General features: G+C 37.9%; 1 protein-coding gene across 2 annotated transcripts in view; it reads left to right on the top strand.

Annotated features, from left to right (window-relative positions):
• Positions 1-23,978, top strand: part of LOC139970227 (homeodomain-interacting protein kinase 1-like) — a 73,776-nt gene that overhangs the window by 33,112 nt on the left and 16,686 nt on the right. The window contains exons 5-11 of one of the 2 annotated variants that reach the window (XM_071975868.1): positions 10,417-10,559; positions 11,295-11,423; positions 13,972-14,146; positions 16,921-17,064; positions 17,879-17,977; positions 21,007-21,186; positions 21,783-21,901. In XM_071975868.1, the coding sequence (XP_071831969.1) occupies positions 10,417-10,559; positions 11,295-11,423; positions 13,972-14,146; positions 16,921-17,064; positions 17,879-17,977; positions 21,007-21,186; positions 21,783-21,901 (989 nt within the window). Of the gene's footprint in view, positions 1-10,416; positions 10,560-11,294; positions 11,424-13,971; positions 14,147-16,857; positions 17,065-17,878; positions 17,978-21,006; positions 21,187-21,782; positions 21,902-23,978 lie in introns of both variants that reach the window. The other variant, XM_071975866.1, reaches the window with a different exon arrangement.

Below are 23,978 nucleotides of genomic sequence, written 5' to 3'. Positions count from 1 at the left end.
GCTTATTTATATCATGCAGGAATGTGTATTATCGTCCATCTTTAAATAAATATTACCTGTATCTTCCACGGAAAATATGTATTCATATGTATTCAGGCAGTCTAGAAACGGGTCTCTGCCGAACGTTGTTTGTTTCATAATATCGGAAGTTTTGTAAGCTAAAGTTTTTAAAGATTGTAAGACAGAATAAATCTCTTTTTATTTTTTAATATAGCTACTCTAACTTGTCATTTTAAAATTTTCATCAGTTTGTGACAATTTAAATTAAAAAAGTTGTCAGTATTTGGCATCCTCAACTGCAATTTTTTTTATCGCCAGACACGCTATAATAACAAAATTTTCTGGGGGCCTTCGCCCCCTGTACCCCCACAAGGGGTCCACCCCTTGACCCCACCGGGGCCCTAAGGACCCAACGCCATTATGCTACGCTTGCTCAGCGTGTTCGCTGCTCGAACACCGATTACAACTATCAGTACTATCTCGGCTACCAGCTGATTGTATTGTTACACTGACCTAGTGTGGCTAGTCTAAACTAATGTACAATAGGCCTAAAGTGCCAACTACTGTACTCTGTTATACCTCTATATGGTTTGACAATCTTTTAAAATATTGTCTCATGACTCTGGTCAGCCATAATGCGTCTAGGTGTACACAGGGGTCATCGGAGTATACATGAACTGGACTGACATCAATTGGTAGATGCGTTAAAAAATGTACCAACCATGGTGCACCTTGTAAGCACTCAACTCTTACGCTAACGCCAATGGTGTAAGGCAGATTTCACAGTTGCAGGGTCCAAAAGGTCCCTCCAGATCCCAAATTTTCAAATGCTTTGTTTCAAACAAATGACCTACCATTTGTAACTTTGACATCCCAATTATTATTTGTGAAAACGCAGAGATAAAATAACCTACGGTTGTTACGAAATAAAAGTGAAACATGACATGAGTGGAAACTTTGCTATGGAAGATGATGAATGCATGTTAATCATACTTTCTTCTTTTTCATGTTTGAGGAGGAACTTTTTATAATTGTTTTGTATTTAGAGGAGACTATTAGTACTATGGATCTGATATCAACCATCAGATTCATCTGTACAGCTGAAGTTTACCATTTACTGGAGCGTGAAGACTTTTAAGGACTTGGACGGACAAAACTCATAAAATTTAAATGGAAAAATTTTTTTGAATAAGATATAAAAAAGGCAGGTACTTGAGTGTTTCATAGCTTATTAATAACAACTGGAGTATCAAACATTTGAATGCAAATCAAACATTCAATGTTAATTCAACAAAAAAATTAGGTGAAACATCACTATTGCAAACATAACACTTGGACGGACAAAAGTAACATATGCATTGCAAACATAACCTTGGACGGACAGATTCACTATCAGTAAGACAATAGTTTAATCATTTGATATAATTAAATGATTACTTGAATGCTTTTATGGCATAGTAAGGATTCATCCAATTTCCATGTCATGCTATTAGAAACTGTGTTTTGCAGTTGTTACTCCTGGACACAAAAAAATGTCAAATGCACATTGCAACATAACCATTGACAATGAAGGACAAACTTACAATAAATAAGAAAATTATTTATTCAGCTAATATATCACAGGTAGTCACAGGTATACATGTACATTCAAGGTAAGGTAAGTTAAACTGCTTCAGGAAAGGTTTATGCAGCCACATAATAGCCATGGCCCACTCTCTCCCAGACCCCGAACTTGTCTAAAGAATAGTGTTTACATGGGTCCAAAACTAGGGAACCGGGTACCCGAGAGTTGTTACCGGTCGGGTATCCAGGTACCCGGAAAAACTGTTTACCCTCGTGTATTGCGATTTTCAAGAAAATAATATTTTTTAGTTGTTCCGTCTATAATCCATTAGTAACACCTCGTAAAATACCTAGTCAGTATTCCATGTACAAAATAAACGAATGTATAAAAAATAATTGTGAGAATTCTTTCAACATCATCCACATGGTAGCCTAACACCACACTAAGTCAATGGGGAAAATTCTAGCCTATACTGCAATTGTGACGCAGTTATAAGATATCCGTGGAATACTTTCATTATTGCTGTTATCTTTGACCAAGGGGTTGCCTAACACCACACTAAGTCAATGGGAATTTTGCCTAACCATCGGTTTGCAAAAAAAAAAAAAAAAAAAAATAATAATAACACTGCGTAGGATTCGGGTAATAAATTAAGAACCGGGTAGTTTCGCGGATACCCCGTGCAAACACTACTAAAGAATAGTGATATGAAGAGGTTTAGTGGGTGGCTGAGCCTAAAATACTTTTGCATCAAAATTTGCGATCAATGACTAGAGGTGTAGGGATAAGTACTACAAAATTTCGCGCAACCGGTATACCCACACATTAAAGTTATTGTTTTCCGTCCCGCGTTATGTTCGCATTTTAGGAGCGTTACGTTCGCCTTGTCAAATAATTGTTTTGACCTATCCTTACAGAGTGCTATATGTACACATGGAAGTAACGTTACTTTGTAGCAGACGGTCAAAATAAATCAAATTATTCATACCACCAGTCCAACAAAACTTTTAAGTTTAAAGTTTTAATACTTTTCCTAAGTTAAATTCTGCGAACGTAACGGTAAATCGAACGTAACACAGTTGGACGGAAGTTGTCAAAATGTGAAGTTTTCGTTACGTTTTGTACTTACGAAAATGTTTGGCCTAACACAATTGAAGACTGACTTCATACAGACTAAATAATCGTGCGATAACAGAACATTGATGACGATAAGTTCGTTCACCTTCAATCAAGTTTCTTTGGTGATCGAGCGAACGTGACATGGAAGTTTGGACAGACATAACGTTCGACATCAAAGATTGCTTATAACTCACACGTTTTTACAATTACTGTCATGTTTTGGACAAGATGATGACGGGCGATTACCAATGTTGTAATCACATTGACTGACGGGAGAATTTGTTTCTTTGTTTTGAAGGAAATGATAGATATACATTTGATCACAAATTGGACAGAATTTTAGAAGTTCAAGGTAAAGAATTTCAATGTCTGATTAGAGAAAATTGAATGGGGAGTTGAACCAAAACTAACTATTTTTTGTTTTGTTCCACTATCCTGTTTTAAAAAATGGTGGACAATATTTGAAGGGGTGGGTCATTTAACAAGGGAGGCCTCAAGAAATTGAGGTGTATAAACATATGGGACCCTATTCCGTCCACAATATGTAGTTCCACTTAATAAAAATTCTTCGGACACAGATAAAAAAGACACCACATAAAGATCATTATTTTTTTTATTTCTACAATCATATAGCTGCATAATTCTGGTATCACAATTTTTTTTTAATTGAATATGTTGCATTACCTCAACTCATATTTGAAAAGTATAATTGGACCCCTTTACTGTGAAATCTGCCGTAATCTATCTATAAGTGGTACATTTTTCCAGCGTTTGCCACAGTTTCTATTACAGTATTTTCTTTTAAAAAATCGCACAACAGCTGGAACGCTAAATTTTGATTGAAGTTTGTAGAATCTATGGACTCGTTAATAAAGCTGGCAAATTTTATTCAGCTCAAAATTTTTAATGACAGATAACTCAATAAAAATAATGAATATTGATATGAAAATTGCATAGAAAGGTGTCATTTCACTGAGCTTTTAGGGCAGTAAGCTGGAAAAGTTTAAAATTGGCCAACAAGTACTGACACTTTAAGACATGAAGTTTGCCAACTTGCTTTTGTTAATCTCTTTACATGGAGATATGTCAATCTTATGGTCACTAAGGATGACCATTGTTCACATTTGTGATGTCATAGATCTGACTCATTAACTCAGAGGCTCAGCATATTGCTGATCAGTCAAGTGTGATGCAGTGGAGGATGTGAACAGGGAGTTTTTATGAACAATAGGCTTGTGAGCACACAACAAGGTGGGGAGATTTGGCAATGGTCCCTCACCTGACTCCTATACAAACACACTCTGTTCTAACCTCTAGAGCCTATTAACTGGTAACATTCTTGCCACCAATGATCCATTAGAGGTTAGTATGTGGTCACGGCCCACTTCCTTCCAAATTACCATTCTGAAGACTCACACAAGTGATTTTCTCAGGATTTTTCATCTTTTGAATTGTGCCTGGTATTGCTTTCTACATGGACTTTTCTGAGACCAGCGGGAAGTTATTTTCACTAAATATCATCAACAATGAAAAATAGCAATTACAAGTACCTTGAAATTACCACAGTGTCTAGTATAGTACCCCAAAAATGTGTCAAGTTGGTCTCCAAATGCAGCTTTAAAGTGTACAATGTACTCCAGTAACCCCCATTTGCTGATTTTTATCTACAGTATTGTTGTTATTCAGCATAATCTTCATTCTCAGTCTATCATCACACCTGATCAGAGGCTTAATGATTGGCCAGATAAGGTTGGATTGCAGCCCTGGGTATAAATAATAACCAGAAATGACCTGTGTCCTGTTTTCCAATCTTGTATGGATGGTACAATGTATTTTTTATTTTATTGCATTCTACAGTGTGTATGCACTGTAAAGCTGGAGAATTGTTCTCTTGAATGGTGATCATATGCACTTCCCAGCAGTACCAACAAATATAAAGTTACAAAGCATAGTATGTTAGGCTTAAAAATCTACTGGCTATAATGAAGTTTTCACAAGCATTTGCCTGAATCATACACATGTACAAAAACAATTATTGCATACAGTGTATAGGTTCTTAGAACATCCCAGTAATATTTGCTAGTAATAATCATTATTAATATGGACCTCTTGTTCGGTACACACAAATAGTGCCTATGCTTTGACTCACCAGGGAGTTGTTCCATAACAACTCCCTGGACTCATCAATGTAAACCATCTCATCATGCAGTTATGTTCTTTGTAATGTACTCTAACTGGCAGAAAAAGGGTCTTTTTCTTGTCTCCTGGCTAACAGTGAAATCCACTGGCCCTTAAAGGCCTAGTTACTACTGCATGGTACTGGATTCTGTTCCTTTACAATGCAAATGGGACAGATACTAATTTACTGCCCCAAACTTAATTGCAAACCAAGCCTAGTAATTAATACAACAACAAAAATTGCAGAACTGGTACTACAAGTGCAAATGCTGCATGTAGGGCATTTGCAAGAAATATATTTACTTGTCTCCTCACAACCTTAGCAACCATTCTACCGTGCCTATAATCTACATGGTAACCCTTTAACACTGTGCGCCCTCCATGACCAGCTCCAAAGTCATTGCTCCTCCTCATTCTACCATTTTAAGTGCCCACACGCGTATTTCAGACATAACCACCGCTCACAGTACTTCAGTCTTTAGACTCTCGCCCGTCTGTGTCTATGCAGTAGCTAGTTATAACACTATAGTTCAGTCTAGTGTTCAAATGATTAACTGAATCGGAATCCGAATCGGGCTGATTATTGCATAATCGGAACATAATCGGAATCGGTCAAAATTACGTGGAATACCAGTTATGTCATACCGATTATTCAAAAACATATGGAAGGTGAAAATATCAACTGATGTATAAGGTTTGTTCTTTTACTACGAAACATTAAAATAAAGACACCGTCTATACGTCTTTCACAATGTAATGTCATCAAATTAGGCTGCTAGGGTCGCCGATTTTGCTTCCCTCCTGGTTAGAGACTTCACTTTGCTCTGCACAGTGAGCATAGTAGCAATACCAATTTCGTGAATTAACGAATGTGCTGGATATATAATGCCTATGTTGACACGCTGAGTATAGGTCAGGGTCGGAAATAAGCGGGCGACGGGCGCAAGTCCTCCTACTAAAGCACAATTGCGAGGGCGAAAAACAAAAGAGAAATATAAGAATATCGACCTCGTAATATCAGGTGTCTGTGTAAAATTAATTGTGACATATTTTTGCTTTAACTAGGCTTTGCAGAAGCAGCGCGAATCGCGCAAACAATTCTCACAATCCCGCAAACAATTTGAAGCAGTGCGGGAGGGTCACGCACAATCACCGGGAACTTTCGGCACAGTCACTGGCAAATTACGGCCTCCACTAAGCAATTTCATTACCAGCGACAATAACCTGAAATCTCTGACCACATAGTAGCCTAACTTCACACTAAGTCAACATGAAAATCTAACCTAGCCATCTGTTTATTTGCTCAAGTTGTGTCGCAAATTTATATAATCAAAACATCCATGAAAACTGCAAGCTTCGACCACATGTTAGCCTAAGAAACACACTAAGTCAATAGGAAATGTAGCCTAACCATCGGTTTGCAAAAAAAAATTGCGTAGCTTTGTATACAACTTTCAATTAGTTGGAAATCGGCAGTTGTTTGAAAGGTATGTGCTATGTCTTAAAGAGGGAATGTTATATTTTACGTACTGTACACCGGATTGAAGGTTTTAACTTCGAATACTTTGCAGCGGTATAATGGTTTCGTATTTGGTGAGTGATTTTATCCACACACGAAAAAATACATGATTTAAGGAAAGGGCACCTTCAGTGGAAGTAAACCTGTGTTTTCTATTTCAGTTGATGGGTTATTGGTTTTCGTCATATATTCGTTGGCTTGACATTATTTGCTAAACGATCGCAACTTTTTGCAATTAAACTTTTAATGAATTTGATATACGGTCGCAGCATTATAGAAGAAGGTAGTTGTGCTTACTTTAACCTGTTGAATGCTTACAACCACTTCCGTAAACAGCATATTGAACTTTGGAAAAGAGCCCCCCTAAACCTTAAATAAAGCCCTCGTACTGTAAATACAATACGGGGGGCGTATTTAACTTTTCATTTTCGAAAATAGCCCCCCAAAGCCAAATCTTACTTCCTACCCTGGTATTGGTTATGTTGAGGCATGAAATGCTCCGTAGTGCAGTATTTGATGCACTAATTTGTAATTTGATGTTTCTTTTCCTCACAATTTGCAAAGGGTCCATCATCTCCCTTTTACCGTCGACCCTCTTATCTCCATTTTTTTTAAACCTTTCGATGTTTGCCGCGATGCCCTCAAAAATAATTTAATTTCGGCAGAATTGCTGATATGCCTCTAGTCCAAAGCCGTCGCATTAAGCCTAACACTACAGTAGGTTGTTACATTGTAAACAGGTCTCGGAATACGGTCTAACATTTCGCTCAAATCAATTATGCACAAGTGAATGCAAATTTTTCATTTGAAAAAACAATATTGGAGTTGTTTCTAGTTGTTATGAATCTGGTAACATTCTACAGTAATTATAACAAGTTACGATGGTACAATTTGCTTTTCAGTTTGATTGGCCTAAGCTTACATTTTTTAATTGAACGTGAATGGAGTTAAATACTGTAGGTAATGAATAAGGATGTTTAACTTCAAGTTCGTAAGATTTCTATTTGTTCATAAACGGAATAATACTGAAAATAAGTACAAAATAATGTCGAAACTTAAGAAATATGTTATTAAAATTTACACTTTGGTAAAGATTAAAGACGGTTGGTTTGTCTGAGATACTTTTTGAGATGGATATTTTGAGTAACTACTCTTAGCCCATTTCAAGCCATTAACAGGTGACATACACGTCGAGGTAGTTAGGCCATTCACTTTAATAGCACAGTGCTTAATAGGTAGGATGTCATATTTTCGTATTTGGAAATTTGTAAAAAAAAACATTTTTTTTTTCTTTCCGCGAAACTCTTGAGGTAAGTTGGTACATACAAAAGGATACCTAAGTGCCTTCTAATACAATGTAAGCAAAAGGTAACAGGAAAATCATAACAATAATTGTTTCTATCACATACTTTATTGCCGATTTCATATAAACGGGATATTTTCTTTTTTCAAATAATCGGAGTCGGAATCGGCCCAATTATGAAAAAAATAATCGGTAATCGGTACTTTCTGTTAAAGCATAATCGTTTGAACACTTCAGTCTTTAGACTCTCGCTCGTCTGTGTTTGTGTGGAAATGACATGGTCAATTAATGGGACATTTTGGGTCACTTCAAATTTCAGGGTCCACACTACAGTCAGAGTCTATGTAAAAGATTTACCAAGATCAACTGAAAAGAAAAAAAAATGTTCAAAGTAGTTTGATACATTATGTACTAGAACCTGTAGACTGAAAATTGCACTAGAAGGGGATATTGCAGTATGTTAGATTAGAATTGGAAGGAAGAGCTGGCCAATGACCTTAGATGTGGTTGTTGGGGCAGCAGTGCAAGAATGTTACCAATTTGTAGGCTTGGCTAGATCAGGGTGCATATGGATAGCAGACATGTATATAATACTTAATACACAAATCAGTAAATCTTCAATGGGGGTTACTGGCAACCTTTGTGATTGGATGGTATCCATGTCCTTTACGGATAGCACTGCATCTCCTGTACAGTGTGAACACAAATAATGACATTGTTTTAAGGACGATTGCTCCATCTGTTTTGTATATATGCCGCTTGTACATGTCGGCCTATTGCAAATTTACTTGAGCGAAATGTAGAAATCCTCCCGCTTCAAAATTCCATGCCAGATTTTGATAAATTTCTAATTTAATGTTGTTGTACATCCTTCTACCACAGTGACCATTATATTATGTTTTACCACTACTCCCATGGTTTTACCCACACATACATGTATGCAACTGTGCTAACTGCAAGCTGCATCAGCCAATGCTGAGTTTATTACTGCCTGATTTGACCTCTGCAGACCTCCCTGTCTGGCTGTTTCATTGATTTCAATACTAGGAGACTATACAATGGTTTGCCATTGAGTGGCATTGAGTGAATACAAATATAATAGGAGACTATATGATGCCATTGAGTGGCAGGTGAATACAAATATTCCCAGAGGATTACATCTATTGCTTTTTATTATTACTGCCTGGCTCTTTCTGAGATTGAATTCTGGCTTCTCAGTTACTAACAATGTTTTGCTCAGTGAAATAGTGTTCAGTGCAGTCTAGAGTATGCTCAGTTCTATATGTAGACACTATGATTGTAGCCTTGAGTACAACCTCATATTAGTACATTTCAATGATGACATAATGTGAGCACTTATATCAAGTCTTGAAAATATTGTTGTATTATTCTATTGTACACATGTTACATACTACACCTGCAAGTTGTGATCTCCAAACTGTACATTATTTCTCATTGTACAACAAACTATAAATATGGTGTACATTCTAGACTGAACCACATACCAAGATCAAAACACAGGTAAAGAAGTATAATAACCCAAAATATTCATTTGAAGGGGAGTGATTTGGTGACAATTTAAATCAGAGAAAATAAGAAGCAAAGTAGACTGTGATGCAACCTTTAAGTTTTTAGTCAAGTGCAGTTGCATTAAACATAAGAATTATGAGATTCTATCCCCAGGGAGCTACTAGAGTAGCAGCTGGTATCAAACAAACCCTGGAAGTTTGAAGTCTTAGACTCATAGAACTTGGTACTATGATATGGAGAACAAAGTGTAACATGTAGCTTGCTCAAAGCTCTCTTTTACCATCCCGGCTGCTCAGGCTGTAGATGTCTTTAGTACTTGGGATAGGTATGTTTGAGGTAATGACATCACACGACTATCACATGCTGTACATGCACATGAACCGTGTACATACATGTACAACATGTATTACAGGTATTAAGCAAGTAGACTTCTTGTCTGGTACCTGGGCTTTCGTTAAATTGTCATGTATGGTACCACCACATTATAGCCAATTTATTACAAAGCACTGCTCATTTTTGTTGAATGTTGGAGTGCTTTACACCATTGCTGAATTCAAATTAATGAAAGATATTGTACAGTACTCGACTTTCAGTTTATTCATTACAAGAACCTGGTAGTATGAAGACAGCTAATTAAAATTAGAAGAAATATTCCTTATATCATATGCCGTCAAAAGTTAAATCAAGCAAAGAACTAGGATTAATGTTAATACATTGGAATATTTACGGTAAAACCCAGCATCAAACCTACTCCCCCACCCCACCCTACACCCACCATGCCCCCCCCCCCCCCCCACACACATACACACAATCATCAGTAAATAGTCAAGTTTATTTAGGGAAGAAATACTGCAATTATTTGCTTCCTCTTCTAGCAGCATATCATGCTTTATTTCTATGTTAGTTTTATGAACAATTTCAAAAAACAGACCAATTATTTTCCAAAACATGAATTAACTTCATATCTCTTGTACTGGTCTTATATACATACATGTACTACGATCTACCCTAGCAGAGAAACTGGTAACATTCTTGTACTTTCCCCTGAACATTGTGTTTCTATCTTGAGATTTCATGACATGTTCCTTTGGTGTCCCTTTAGCTCAAAATATTACATATTTAAGGGACTGATTGTTTATTCCATTCAATTCTGACAATTTATAAGAGTAATTGGTATTTCACTTTGCTAAATTGTTCTTTCAGAGTCCAGAGGAACACCAGGCAGAGTATAGCATCAAGTCCAAGGAAGCCAGGAAATTTATTTTTAACTGTCTGGATGACATATCAGAAGTGAACTTCCCAACAGATGTGCAGGGAAGCGAAATGCTGGTAGAAAAAGCTGATAGGTATAAAGCATACTCATTAATTGTCTTGAATAACACAAGATTGGAATGGATGTTGTAATAAATGCAAGAGTTGTGTAGTGTAAAAGATTTTGCAGATTCAGTAAATTGTGTTTGTAGAGACCCTACATTACAGGCAAGTGAGAAGGTGGGTACTGATGAAGAGAAGGGACTATAAGGGTTTGAAATCAAGTAATTGCAAACAGCTAATATTAATGATGGCTGCTTTAAGGTTGTGAAGTCAAATGAGGGAAGTGTAAGCCATTTCAAGTCCAAAGAGAGAACATCTAGCTAAGAGTGAAGGAAAGTTTGAGGACATAATTAGGAGGAAGATGAAAATCATAACTTAAAATTAGTATTCAATGATGAACATTTTAGTAGTAATTATTTAAAAACTTGCACCCTTTAGGCCCAATTGTGCAGGCAAATGAAGGTTTGCAATGACACACTTACAATGAAAGAAAACAGAAATGGATTTGCCATGGGGACCACAGGCTGGGGGGGGGGGTAGAGGAAGGGTGCGGTGTGGTGGACTAGATTGTGAAGGGGAAATATTGGTATTGCAAAATGGGTGGAAGATAAAGTGGTGAGGTTATAGGACTGGTTATAGGGATTAAGTTAAAACTAATGTGAGTGATCAATCCCTAATGTCAAGAGTGGAAGTTGGTCAGCAGTGAAAGCAGTGAGATGATGATACAGCATTTAATCTTAGCTACCTTTTCTTACTTTTGTTTTCAGACGAGAGTTTGTTGATCTGTTGAAGAAGATGTTGAGTATAGATGCAGATAAAAGAATAACACCGATAGATGCTCTCAACCACCCTTTTGTAACACTAAGTCACCTTGCTGAGTATGCACATTGTAGAAGGTTTGTGTACATGTTTTCAGTATACCATTGACATCACACCCTTTTGTAACACTAAGTCACCTTGCTGAGTACGCACATTGTAGAAGGTTTGTGTACATGTTTTCAGTATACCATTGACATCACACCCTTTTGTAACACTAAGTCACCTTGCTGAGTACGCACATTGTAGAAGGTTTGTGTACATGTTTTCAGTATACCATTGACATCACACCCTTTTGTAACACTAAGTCACCTTGCTGAGTACGCACATTGTAGAAGGTTTGTGTACATGTTTTCAGTATACCATTGACATCACACCCTTTTGTAACACTAAGTCACCTTGCTGAGTACGCACATTGTAGAAGGTTTGTGTACATGTTTTCAGTATACCATTGACATCACACCCTTTTGTAACACTAAGTCACCTTGCTGAGTACGCACATTGTAGAAGGTTTGTGTACATGTTTTCAGTATACCATTGACATCACACCCTTTTGTAACACTAAGTCACCTTGCTGAGTACGCACATTGTAGAAGGTTTGTGTACATGTTTTCAGTATACCATTGACATCACACCCTTTTGTAACACTAAGTCACCTTGCTGAGTACGCACATTGTAGAAGGTTTGTGTACATGTTTTCAGTATACCATTGACATCACACCCTTTTGTAACACTAAGTCACCTTGCTGAGTATGCACATTGTAGAAGGTTTGTGTACATGTTTTCAGTATACCATTGACATCACACACCAAGATCTTCCAACAGAAAACTTGGAAGTGGTAATATCTATTCACCAGGGAGAAAGATATACCACAATTGTTTCATTGTTGATCTAATAATGACCCAACCTTGTTTACCCAAATAAACAACAGGATATTAATATGAGTGGTGCTTGTCCATTGTCAACAAAAAAAAAGAGTAAAATATCAAATACTGCATACATTCCTAATGTGTATACAGTGCTTTCTTGTCAGACTGCATTCCTAATGTGTATACAGTGCTTTCTGGTCAGACTGCAAGGCACCTAATGTGTATACAGTGCTTTCTGGTCAGACTGCATTCCTAATGTGTATACAGTGCTTTCTGGCTGCATTCCTAATGTGTATACAGTGCTTTCTGGTCAGATTGCAAGGCACCTAATGTGTGTACACTGCTTTCTGGTCAGACTGCAAGGCACCTAATGTGTATACAGTGCTTTCTGGTCAGACTGCATTCCTAATGTGTATACAGTGCTTTCTGGTCAGACTGCAAGGCACCTAATGTGTATACAGTGCTTTCTGGTCAGACTGCATTCCTAATGTGTATACAGTGCTTTCTGGTCAGACTGCAAGGAACCTAATGTGTATACAGTGCTTTTTGGTCAGACTGCATTCCTAATGTGTATACAGTGCTTTCTGGTCAGACTGCAAGGCACCTAATGTGTATACAGTGCTTTCTGGTCAGACTGCATTCCTAATGTGTATACAGTGCTTTTTGGTCAGACTGCATTCCTAATGTGTATACAGTGCTTTCTGGTCAGACTGCAAGGAACCTAATGTGTATACAGTGCTTTCTGGTCAGACTGCATTCCTAATGTGTATACAGTGCTTTCTGGTCAGACTGCATTCCTAATGTGTATACAGTGCTTTCTGGTCAGACTGCATTCCTAATGTGTATACAGTGCTTTCTGGTCAGACTGCAAGGCACATTGTGTATACAGTGCTTTCTTGTCAGACTGCATTCCTAATGTGTATGCAGTGCTTTCTGGTCAGACTGCATTCCTAATGTTTATACAGTGCTTTCTGGTCAGACTGCTTTCCTAATGTGTATACAGTGCTTTCTGGTCAGACTGCATTCCTAATGTGTATACAGTGCTTTCTTGTCAGACTGCAGGGCACCTAATGTGTATACAGTGCTTTCTGGTCAGATTGCAAGGCACCTAATGTGTATACAGTGCTTTCTGGTCAGACTGCATTCCTAATGTGTATACAGTGCTTTCTGGTCAGACTGCAAGGCACCTAATGTGTATACAGTGCTTTCTGGTCAGACTGCATTCCTAATGTGTATACAGTGCTTTCTGGTCAGACTGCAAGGAACCTAATGTGTATACAGTGCTTTTTGGTCAGACTGCAAGGCACCTAATGTGTATACAGTGCTTTCTGGTCAGACTGCAAGGCACCTAATGTGTATACAGTGCTTTCTGGTCAGACTGCATTCCTAATGTGTATACAGTGCTTTTTGGTCAGACTGCATTCCTAATGTGTATACAGTGCTTTCTGGTCAGACTGCAAGGAACCTAATGTGTATACAGTGCTTTCTGGTCAGACTGCATTCCTAATGTGTATACAGTGCTTTCTGGTCAGACTGCATGGCACCTAATGTGTATACAGTGCTTTCTGGTCAGACTGCATTCCTAATGTGTATACAGTGCTTTCTGGTCAGACTGCATGGCACCTAATGTGTATACAGAAAAATCTGATTTGTGTCTTTTAATATGCTACGCTTCCAGTTATTCCCATATGTGGTTTGTCAAATGTCGTAACAAAGTTTGCATCACTCAACGATTTGTGTAATCAATTAATTTTTCAGTACCAAGGCATCAGTGGGAGCCATGGAAGTATGCAAGAGACCAAGTCAGATCTATGACAATGGGAACTTGACAACAGTACCAGCCAATTTCGCTGGTGTTATGACACAAGCATCTGCTCCTAGCAACCTCAATATCACTTTAAACAACCAGTTGAATGCTGCCCTACATAACCAGGTGAGTATCTAGTAGACTGTTCCAACATTTTGAAGCATGATTTTAATGCTAAGTAGAGAGTTAAGGGAAGAGTGGTGGTGGGGGGGGGGGGGGTTGGGTTGATGGGACAGGGATTGGGAGGAGGTTGGGATGACTTCCCGTTAATAAAATGCCCAACCAGGTTGCATGTAAACACTGGACCCCTCCAATGGTCTGGAATGTTCTTAAAGCTTAAAATACTTGTCAGTGGGAGGATTTAATTAAAAGTTAAAGTGCTGAGTTGGTAGATGCAATGATATGTTTTAAATGTAGAGAAGGGAATGTATCAGTTATTGGGGTTTTAATAGTGTCATATCCATTTCTAAATTAAGCAACAGCAATAGTGTAACTACAGTAATTTGAATGACTGTTGATAACAGTACAAAGAATTATTATATACCTGTGAAGATATATTCATGTGAAGATGATAAACCGAATATTAATCAATACAGAAATAAATGCCCTGCATGAGTGATCTTGTTGTAGATCTTTGCTTTGAATGATGATGACAAAGTCACCATACATGAGGAATCAATGTACCACCATGCATCGATAAAGCTATCAGACCATACATGCGGAATCAATGTACCACCATGCATTGATAAAGCTATCAGACCATACATGAGGAATCAATGTACACACCATTCATTGATAAAGCTATCAGACCATACATGAGGAATCAATGTACCACCATGCATCGATAAAGCTATCAGACCATACATGCGGAATCAATGTACCACCATGCATTGATAAAGCTATCAGACCATACATGAGGAATCAATGTACACACCATGCATTGATAAAGCTATCAGACCATACATGAGGAATCAATGTAACACCATGCATTGATAAAGCTATCAGACCATACATGAGGAATCAATGTACACACCATGCATTGATAAAGCTATCAGACCATACACGAGGAATCAATGTACACACCATGCATTGATAAAGCTATCAGACCATACACGAGGAATCAATGTACACACCATGCATTGATAAAGCTATCAGACCATACACGAGTAATCAATGTACCACCATGCATTGATAAAGCTATCAGACCATACATGAGGAATCATTGTACACACCATTCATTGATAAAGCTATTAGACCATACATGAGGAATCAATGTACCACCATGCATCGATAAAGCTATCAGACCATACATGCGGAATCAATGTACCACCATGCATTGATAAAGCTATCAGACCATACATGAGGAATCAATGTACACACCATGCATTGATAAAGCTATCAGACCATACATGAGGAATCAATGTACCACCATGCATTGATAAAGCTATCAGACCATACATGAGGAATCAATGTACACACCATGCATTGATAAAGCTATCAGACCATACACGAGGAATCAATGTACACACCATGCATTGATAAAGCTATCAGACCATACACGAGGAATCAATGTACACACCATGCATTGATAAAGCTATCAGACCATACACGAGTAATCAATGTACCACCATGCATTGATAAAGCTATCAGACCATACATGAGGAATCATTGTACACACCATTCATTGATAAAGCTATCAGAACATACACGAGGAATCAATGTACACACCATGCATTGATAAAGCTATCAGACCATACATGAGAAATCAATGTACACACCATTCATTGATAAAGCTATCAGACCATACCCAAGGAATCAATGTACACACCATGCATTGATAAAGCTATCAGACCATACATGAGGAATCAATGTACACACCATTCATTGATAAAGCTATCAGACCATACCCAAGGAATCAATGTACACACCATGCATTGATAAAGCTATCAGACCATACATGAGGAATCAATGTACACACCATTCATTGATAAAGCTATCAGACCATACAAGGAATCAATGTACACACCATGCATTGATAAAGCTATCAGACCATACATGAGGAATCAATGTACCACCATGCATTGATAAAGCTATCAGACCATACATGAGGAATCAATGTACCATCATGCATTGATAAAGCTATCAGACCATACATGAGGAATCAATGTACCACCATGCATTGATAAAGCTATCAGACCATACATGAGGAATCAATGTACCATCATGCATTGATAAAGCTATCAGACCATACATGAGGAATCAATGTACACACCATGCATTGATAAAGCTATCAGACCATACATGAGGAATCAATGTACACACCATGCATTGATAAAGCTATCAGACCATACATGAGGAATCAATGTACCACCATGCATCGATAAAGCTATCAGACCATACATGCGGAATCAATGTACCACCATGCATCGATAAAGCTATCAGACCATACATGAGGAATCAATGTACCACCATGCATTGATAAAGCTATCAGATAAACCAAAGGAAGGTGTACCTACCAAAACCATCATGATTGTGTGAAGATTGCAGTCGATTGTATTGAGCAAAGAAAATGGAACACTGTTTGTACCTTGTATTTATTCTACTACACTGTTTATGATCTTCACATTAAAGGCTACATACAGTTGAATTCTCATTAGCATGAGTTGTTTACGCAAAAATACCAGAACCTTCAAGTGTGAAATTTTTGTCGTAGAAAACTAAACTTCGGTCACCATATGAATTGAAAGCAAAACAAAAATGTCTTCCCTCACCTCCTCTCCTCTCCCATGATTTGTGAGTAATTGTCGTAATGATGAGGACATTTTGATTAATTATAGGTTCCTGCACAAACCCTTACTTCATCCGTCCGTGCACAAGGCCCTGACTTCCCTTTCTTGCAGTATCACCTCCAGCCTGGACCCTACATCCCTTACCAACCTCCACAGATTGCCCAAAGAATGTCGGATAGTGCCTCAAATCAGCCCCCTCAGGCTGCTGCTGCTACTGCTGCTGGACATTACCCCAGGCCGGACCCATTCCAGCAGGTAAATTATTAAGGCTGATTAGCTCTGTTGTAATCAGACATTACCAATTACATTAAAGCAATTTTTATAGCTGGTTGACAATTTTACCAGATGCACCAAGTTTTACTGATTTAATCTAATTAACTTGATAATTTGACTATCACTTGAAAGATGCAGTTTGGAAAATTGTCAAAATTTGTCTTTCTTCATATTAAATGTTAGTTCATAAGTCATGGTCATGAACTGCATTGTTGCGTAAAAAAATCAACTCCAAAAGCTGTCGTACCATGCATGACTTCGCTAACAATTTGAGTTGTAAGGAAAGCCTGTATTTCTAGTCAAAAAGCTTGTAAAACATATTTTAAATTCTAAGTTGTTTGTTATTTGCAAACTAGACTAAAGATGTGCTATAAGAGATGTGTCATTGTGGCTCATTGTACTGTATCCCAATTATGAAATTGTAGTGATGAAATTCAACTAGCTGATTTACAGAAAGATTTGTTTCATTATCAAGATCTCAGCTTGTTTTATTTTGAAGAAATTTGCCACTAGCTCCTCATTTCTTAAGCATTAAAACCTTTCCTGTTGCTGTGTTTCATGAGTTTGTCCTTTGACATGTTCCTTTCGTGTGCATATATGTTCAACAGTTGTATATGAGCAGTAGATATTGTGCAAAGAAAAACACATAAAAATTATCATTCTAAGATAAACAAGATTTGTTGTTTCATCTTTAGTCTGTTTATGTAAATACCCTATCCAAATGGACAATGGTGTTACCATGATGAACTATCCTTCATTATTCAATAATTAGCAATATTTGTTGTTTTATCTCCAGTCTGTTCATGTATACCCTCTCCAAATGGACAATGGTGTTACCATGGTAAACCATCCTTCCCGTCAAGGTTTACACATTCAACCACAAGTATTCAGACAGGTGAGTGAGATCAGCATTCCTACAAATATGCTAGAAAGATAATAACATGGTCAGATCAGCATGCCTCAAATATGCTAGAAAGATAATAACATGGTCAGATCAGCATGCCTCAAATATGCTAGAAAGATAATAACATGGTCAGATCAGCATGCCTCAAATATGCTAGAGAGATAATAACATGGTCAGATCAGCATGCCTCAAATATGCTAGAAAGATAATAACATGGTCAGATCAGCATGCCTCAAATATGCTAGAAAGATAATAACATGGTGAGATCAGCATGCCTCAAATATGCTAAAAAGATAATAACATAGTCAGATCAGCATGCCTCAAATATGCTAGAAAGATAATAACATGGTCAGATCAGCATGGCTCCAAATATGCTTAAAAGATAACATGGTCAGATCAGCATGCCTCAAATATGCTAGAAAGATAATAACATGGTCAGATCAGCATGGCTCCAAATATGCTAAAAATATAATAACATGGTCAGATCAGCATGCCTCAAATATGCTAGAAAGATAATAACATGGTCAGATCAGCATGCCTCAAATATGCTAGAAAGATAATAACAGTCAGATCAGCATGCCTCAAATATGCTAGAAAGATAATAACATGGTCAGATCAGCATGGCTCCAAATATGCTAAAAAGATAACATGGTCAGATCAGCATGCCTCAAATATGCTAGAAAGATAATAACATGGTCAGATCAGCATGGTTCCAAATATGCTAAAAATATAATAACATGGTCAGATCAGCATGCCTCAAATATGCTAGAAAGATAATAACATGGTCAGATCAGCATGGCTCCAAATATGCTAAAAATATAATAACATGGTCAGATCAGCATGCCTCAAATATGCTAGAAAGATAATAACATAGTCAGATCAGCATGCCTCAAATATGCTAGAAAGATAATAACATAGTCAGATCAGCATGCCTCAAATATGCTAGAAAGATAATAACATGGTCAGATCAGCATGGCTTTAAATATGCTAAAAATATAATAACATGGTCAGATCAGCATGCCTCAAATATGCTAGAAAGATAATAACATGGTCAGATCAGCATGCCTCCAGATATGCTAGAAAGATAATAACATGGTCAGATCAGCATGCCTCCAAATATGCTAGAAAGATAATAACATTGTCAAATCAGCCTGCCTTCAAATATGCTAGAAAGATAATAACATGGTCAGATCAGCATGCCTCCAAATATGCTAGAAAGATAACATTGTGCTATTGCTTCCATCAGATCTGTGTATTAATACACAGATAATAATATGGTCAAACACTTATTTTTGTGCTATTGCTTCCTTCAGATCTGTGTATTAATACACAGATAATAACATGGTCAAACACTTATTTTTGTGCTATTGCTTCCTTCAGATCTGTGTATTAATACACAGATAATAACATGGTCAAACACTTATTTTTGTGCTATTGCTTCCTTCAGATCTGTGTATTAATACACAGATAATAACATGGTCAAACACTTATTTTTGTGCTATTGCTTCCTTCAGATCTGTGTATTAATACACATATAATAACATGGTCAAACACTTATTTTTGTGCTATTGCTTCCTTCAGATCTGTGTATTAATACACAGATAATAACATGGTCAAACACTTATTTTTGTGCTATTGCTTCCTTCAGATCTGTGTATTAATACACAGATAATAACATGGTCAAACACTTATTTTTGTGCTATTGCTTCCTTCAGATCTGTGTATTAATACACAGATAATAACATGGTCAAACACTTATTTTTGTGCTATTGCTTCCTTCAGATCTGTGTATTAATACACAGATAATAACATGGTCAAACACTTATTTTTGTGCTATTGCTTCCTTCAGATCTGTGTATTAATACACAGATAATAACATGGTCAAACACTTATTTTTGTGCTATTGCTTCCTTCAGATTTGTGTATTAATACACAGATAATAACATGGTCAAACACTTATTTTTGTGCTATTGCTTCCTTCAGATCTGTGTATTAATACACAGATAATAACATGGTCAACATTTATTTTTGTGCTATTGCTTCCTTCAGATCTGTGTGTTAATACACAGATAATAACATGGTCAAACACTTATTTTTGTGCTATTGCTTCCTTCAGATCTGTGTATTAATACACAGATAATAACATGGTCAAACACTTATTTTTGTGCTATTGCTTCCTTCAGATCTGTGTATTAATACACAGATAATAACATGGTCAAACACTTATTTTTGTGCTATTGCTTCCTTCAGATCTGTGTACAATACACAGACACACTTAAGTTTCTTCTTGAAACCTCTTTGTCAGAGAGTAATTTGCAAAGGCAGATCCTTCTGGGAAATAGCCTTAGAATCTTGTCATGTTTTAGCTTGAAAATCTGGTAAGATGGGGGGGGCTGGGGTGACTGGAAGGGGGGGGATATGGCATTAATGATGACCTTTCATTGAAGTGTCACTGAGATGAATATCTAAGGTCAGTAACAGATTATTATGTTGAAATTTATGTGCACTTGGCCGTATCTTTGTAATGTTGTGTCATCATTTTGCTGTCAAAGGGATCAGAAAGATTATAAAGTAACTAGGTTGATCTATTATGGTCAGAGCTGGAAAATAACAAACTATCAAACTATACTTTATGCCTACTATATGTTCAGCACTACATCATCTCACAGAAATGTAAATAAGGCTGAATCAGTGCCTAGTATACAGTAGCTCTTTAGTCATTTTTGCTAGTGAACAGACATTCATATTTTCAGATCAAGTGTCCACCGAATAAAGAGTCTTTCTGTTTAAGGTTAACTTTAAAGACAGGTGTGGTTATTAAGTCACTGTCATATTTGTTCTTTTCCCAGTACTTGAGTTTGTTTTATGTATTTTCTCTGTAACATTTTTGTAGTCTCTGCTGTGCAATCACAAATTTAACAGTGTGTTACTTGATAAAAGTTGATATCCGTTATTGCTTGCTATTAAAGTAATTTGATGGCTAGGTTTCTGTTCTCATCAGTGATGTCCTTTCCTCACAGAGTTCAGGGTGCCCTAATCCACCCATGATGGCCCACGTGGCAGCACCGTCAGGACCCAACGGTGCTACTGCACCATCCCTTCAGCCAATTGCTCTGTCTATGACCACAGGAGGAGCTGGGAGTCAGCGAGGATGGGCAGCACACCCACGGACTGCTCAGAATCAAACTGTGTTTCTTCAGGTAAATGTCTGCCCATCTAATTCTCTCTCATGAAAGTCCTGTCAATATTTAGATTGTTGCTACAATCTGGAATTATACAACCATTTAACAATAGCATAATTTGGTGTTCAAACAAAAGCATCTCACTGTCATATTCATTTTAGTTGTCATTTATTAGAATTTAATTTTAAACCCAAAACGCCTTCGTTATTAAATTGTTATGGAGTTTAATATAAATTATTTGTTTACTAAAGTAATTAAACAATTAAAATAATCACTCTAGTAGCATTGAATTTGAACAAGATCTACACATGTAGTTGCTTTATAGTTATGTGATTTATTATTTTTAGATAAAACTCCACCAGTATACAAAACAAGGTCATTGCTTGATTGGTGCAGTAGCAGCCTACATTATACCCTGTCTGCTTGAATATATGGTATAAGAAATGAGATCAGATAGGAGTTAACATTTTGTGGTGGTAAGTTCCTACAGACCACATATATTAGATGTATTTTGATAGCCATAAATGTTGGCAGTATATCAAAGACGATCTAAAGAGTGAAAATCAAAAGTGTGATCATCTTGTGTAATGTTTACGCTTTGGTAATCTCCACAGAGTGGTCCTGTTCATTCTTGGACAACAGCTCGTGGTCAAGTATTATTAGCGCCATGGCAACAAGGAGCAGTGGCACATCAGCCTGTCATTCCAGACACACAGCCTCTCGCAGATTGGAGGTAAGTCACAGTCTGCAAACTATTGGCAGACTTGAACAAAATGTAAAGACCTCAGTAAAGATCTCAGGAAATGATGTAGTTTTCATAACTTACGGACAGGGCTTGAGTCCATAGTCCTAACTAGCTTTCATGCAGTCTGAGCATTGATCCTGAGGGGTTTGGTTTGGTCCTAATGGAAGTCTGCAGACCTCCACACTAGTTAACCATACCTGTACTCTTCAGAGCAGAGCTGTGTTCATAGTCCTAACTAGCTTTCATACAGTCTGAGCATTGATCCTGAGGGGTTGGGTTTGGTCCTAATGGAAGTCTGTTGACCTCCACACTAGTTAACCATACCTGTACTCTTCAGAGCAGAACTGTGTTCATAGTCCTAACTAGCTTTCATGCAGTCTGAGCATCAATCCTGAGGGGTTGGGTTTGGTCCTAATGGAAGTCTGCAGACCTCCACACTAGTTAACCATACCTGTACTCTTCAGAGCAGAGCTGTGTTCATAGTCCTAACTAGCTTTCATGCAGTCTGAGCATTGATCCTGAGGGGTTGGGTTTGGTCCTAATGGAAGTCTGCAGACCTCCACACTAGTTAACCATACCTGTACTCTTCATAGCAGAGCTGTGTTCATAGTCCTAACTAGCTTTCATGCAGTCTGAGCATCAATCCTGAGGGGTTGGGTTTGGTCCTAATGGAAGTCTGCAGACCTCCACACTAGTTAACCATACCTGTACTCTTCAGAGCAGAACTGTGTTCATATTCCTAACTAGCTTTCATGCAGTCTGAGCATTGATCCTGAGGGGTTGGGTTTGGTCCTAATGGAAGTATGTTGACCTCCACACTAGTTAACCATACCTGTACTCTTCAGAGCAGAGCTGTGTTCATAGTCCTAACTAGCTTTCATGCAGTCTGAGCATTTATCCTGAGGGGTTGGGTTTGGTCCTAATGGAAGTCTGCAGACCTCCACACTAGTTAACCATACCTGTACTCTTCAGAGCAGAGCTGTGTTCATAGTCCTAACTAGCTTTCATGCAGTCTGAGCATTGATCCTGAGGGGTTGGGTTTGGTCCTAATGGAAGTATGTTGACCTCCACACTAGTTAACCATACCTGTACTCTTCAGAGCAGAGCTGTGTTCATAGTCCTAACTAGCTTTCATGCAGTCTGAGCATTTATCCTGAGGGGTTGGGTTTGGTCCTAATGGAAGTCTGCAGACCTCCACACTAGTTAACCATACCTGTACTCTTCAGAGCAGAGCTGTGTTCATAGTCCTAACTAGCTTTCATGCAGTCTGAGCATTGATCCTGAGGGGTTGGGTTTGGTCCTAATGGAAGTATGTTGACCTCCACACTAGTTAACCATACCTGTACTCTTCAGAGCAGAGCTGTGTTCATAGTCCTAACTAGCTTTCATGCAATCTGAGCATTTATCCTGAGGGGTTGGGTTTGGTCCTAATGGAAGTCTGCAGACCTCCACACTAGTTAACCATACCTGTACTCTTCAGAGCAGAGCTGTGTTCATAGTCCTAACTAGCTTTCATGCAATCTGAGCATTGATCCTGAGGGGTTGGGTTTGGTCCTAATGGAAGTCTGTTGACCTCCACACTAGTTAACCATACCTGTACTCTTCAGAGCAGAGCTGTGTTCATAGTCCTAACTAGCTTTCATGCAATCTGAGCATTTATCCTGAGGGGTTGGGTTTGGTCCTAATGGAAGTCTGCAGACCTCCACACTAGTTAACCATACCTGTACTCTTCAGAGCAGAGCTGTGTTCATAGTCCTAACTAGCTTTCATGCAGTCTGAGGATCGATCCTGAGGGGTTGGGTTTGGTCCTAATGGAAGTCTGCAGACCTCCACACTAGTTAACCATACCTGTACTCTTCAGAGCAGAGCTGTGTTAGTTTGCTTTAAGAATTGATGATGTCTTGGTCACTGAGATTCTGTTTTTCCAGAACTTTTGGAAAGTCTGGTAGCAAAAACTTTGTGGCAGCAATTTTCTCAAGTTAGCATTGAGTAGTCTGTATATGGGAGGTGAGGTGGGAGACGTGACTGGGGAAATTTATCTTATTCATGTTAAATAAGTACTCTT

The sequence above is a fragment of the Apostichopus japonicus genome, chromosome 7, assembly GCF_037975245.1.
Source record: "Apostichopus japonicus isolate 1M-3 chromosome 7, ASM3797524v1, whole genome shotgun sequence".
In the NCBI taxonomy this organism is placed as follows: Eukaryota; Metazoa; Echinodermata; class Holothuroidea; order Aspidochirotida; family Stichopodidae; genus Apostichopus; species Apostichopus japonicus.
This window is presented reverse-complemented; position numbering and strand designations above follow the sequence as displayed.